A 2,400-nucleotide genomic window follows, 5' to 3' on the forward strand; every position below is an offset into this window, starting at 1 on the left:
TTAGGTGATTAGTTCTCCATAGAATGCGTATGCTTTATTCTCTATTTCGTCAAAACTCAATGCATAACATAAGCTGTAATTTTTGTTTAAGTATTATAAGGGAATTGAGGCTCTATATTTTACTCCTTCTGGTTTTTACTGTTGTTGTTATTCCCAAGTTGATTCCCAGTTTTTCCATCTTGAATGCTGGTGATGACAGTGCCAGTCTAACTATTGTGAGCGGATTTCATGGATTCCCTCTTCTTCTTTTCTGGGTAGGTGTTGTTTCCATCAATTCTTTTTGTTTTGGCATTGTTCCTTTTATTATTCTTATGAACCTGACTATTGTTATTGTGCCTGCTTTTATTCGTAGATAGCTTTGTCACAAACAAAGCTAGTTGCACTTGCGTCATCTTACCTATATTGTTTTTTCATCAATCCACCAATTGTGTTTGGTTGATATTGTTGAAGTTTGTGTTTAGAGGGATCCGAACCACACATACTTCACCCACAGCATAGTTGAATTGATATGCTATAACACTTATTTATATTGTTGTAATAATGTAAATAAATATTTATAAATTAATAAAAAAAATATTAATAATTTTTTTTCTTTTTCATTTATATAATTATTTTATTTCCTTTAAAACACTTCCCCATTTTAAAAAGAAGGAAGTGTATTAGTGAAAGCTCTATTCTAATTCAAAGAGGTGGATATAACCCAGCATATTCTTGCAATGACACACTCCCCTGCCTAATCAGACTCCACGTGGACTCCCACCAACCTCACACAAAGACACGTACCTCTCTCCCCAACACCACACAAAAACAAACATTCAGGTGACTTAGAAAAAAAAATGTTCAATTAGTAATTTACTTTTCCACCCTCGTCACCATGCCCTTTCAGAACAGTCAAAGGCTCCTACTATAAAGCTGCATAATGCTAAAACATGATACGCTCACACATTCATATTGCAATGCGTCAATCCCACTTGTTCCCATTTTGCTGCGCGTAATCCATGCAAATGCATTGCTCACTACTCTCTTTATCTTAACTTTCGTGTCTTTCTCTTATCTTTCCATCTGTTCTTTTTCCTTCACCTCCTTCAACTTTCACCTCACCATAAATCCACACACAATCCCATACACAACAACAACAAACAACAAACAAGAAATGAAGAAGAGTTTCTCTGAGTTTTACCAGAAATGGATTTCAAAGCTAGAGGAAATTCAGCACCAGCTTCTGAAAGTATCCAAAAGAGAGCTGCTGATGAATGAACAAGAGCTTCAAGCACTGGTTTCAAAAGTCACGACTCATTTGAAAGAATACTACACTGTGAAATGGAGTGCAGCACATGAAGATGTTGCGGTTTTCTTTTCGCCAACATGGGTTACTCCATTGGAAAACTCTTACCTCTGGATAACCGGGTGGAAACCGTCTACAGTCTTTCGCATCATGGAAAAGTTTAACATGACAGATGAGCAGAAGGAGAAGATAGAGGGACTGAGAATGAAGACAAAGATGGAGGAAGAGAAAGTGGAGGGGGAGATGGAGAGGCAGCAAGTGGCTATGGCAGATTTGAAGATGGTGAAGCTGGCGAAAATCTCATGCAGAGCTAGAAAAGATGATGCGAGAGTTGATGGGTTGGTTGATGTGGCTTTGAAAGGTGTTTTTGGTGGTTTGGAGAAGGTAATGAAAAGTTCAGATTGTGTTAGACTTAAGACACTTAAAGGGGTTTTGGATGTTCTTAGTCCAATTCAGTCTGTTGATTTTTTGGCTGCACATATTGGTATGCAGTTGAGGTTGAGGCAATTTGGGATGAACAAGATCATTCAGAAGAATCCATAATTTAGTTTTGAGTAAATGTTTAATTTAGTAGACTTAAGTAGCTTATTAATTAAGTTGTTCAGTATACTCCTTCATTAAGTAGCAACCAAAAATGAAAAATTGTTTAGTTTATGAAGCTGTAATATTCTTGTTCTCTTGGCTTTAAAAGTTGTTCAATGAATATAAGAAAAAGAAGCAGAAAAATTAATTGTAGATTGTTAATTTCCTTTCTGAAAATTAATTGCAACACATTAACATGGTCACGGATTAGTGATTGAGATCATTTTCTACCGTTATAGTTGGAAACAACATTATGAAAACAATTATAGATTTTTTTTGTATGAATTAAGCATTCAAAGACATATTTAAGAAATTTATAATGTAACCACAGAAAAATTTAACTGATAAGACAGCAAAAGGAAAAAGTCAATAAAAAATCGGAAGTGTTACAGAAGGCAGAAGCCACTTACAAATTTGAAAAAGAAAGAAAAAATGAAATGTATTTAGCCTAGATTTGGACCAGATACGTTTGATATATGTGTCGGTGGATTGCATCATCAGTTTCTTGTGAAGAGACAGACAATAGAGTGTGT

The 2,400-nt window shown here is 35.2% G+C and overlaps 1 protein-coding gene across 1 annotated transcript; it reads left to right on the forward strand.

Moving 5' to 3' along the window:
* The first annotated feature begins 920 nt into the window (after positions 1 to 920).
* On the forward strand, positions 921 to 2,020 carry LOC127115880 (protein DOG1-like 4). The gene has a single exon (XM_051047304.1). It carries the CDS (start codon positions 1,154 to 1,156, stop codon positions 1,826 to 1,828), a length of 675 nt encoding a protein of 224 aa, XP_050903261.1. The 5' UTR covers positions 921 to 1,153; the 3' UTR covers positions 1,829 to 2,020.
* Positions 2,021 to 2,400: the final 380 nt, after the last annotated feature.

The sequence above is a fragment of the Lathyrus oleraceus genome, chromosome 1, assembly GCF_024323335.1.
Source record: "Lathyrus oleraceus cultivar Zhongwan6 chromosome 1, CAAS_Psat_ZW6_1.0, whole genome shotgun sequence".
Lineage (NCBI taxonomy): Eukaryota > Viridiplantae > Streptophyta > Magnoliopsida > Fabales > Fabaceae > Lathyrus > Lathyrus oleraceus.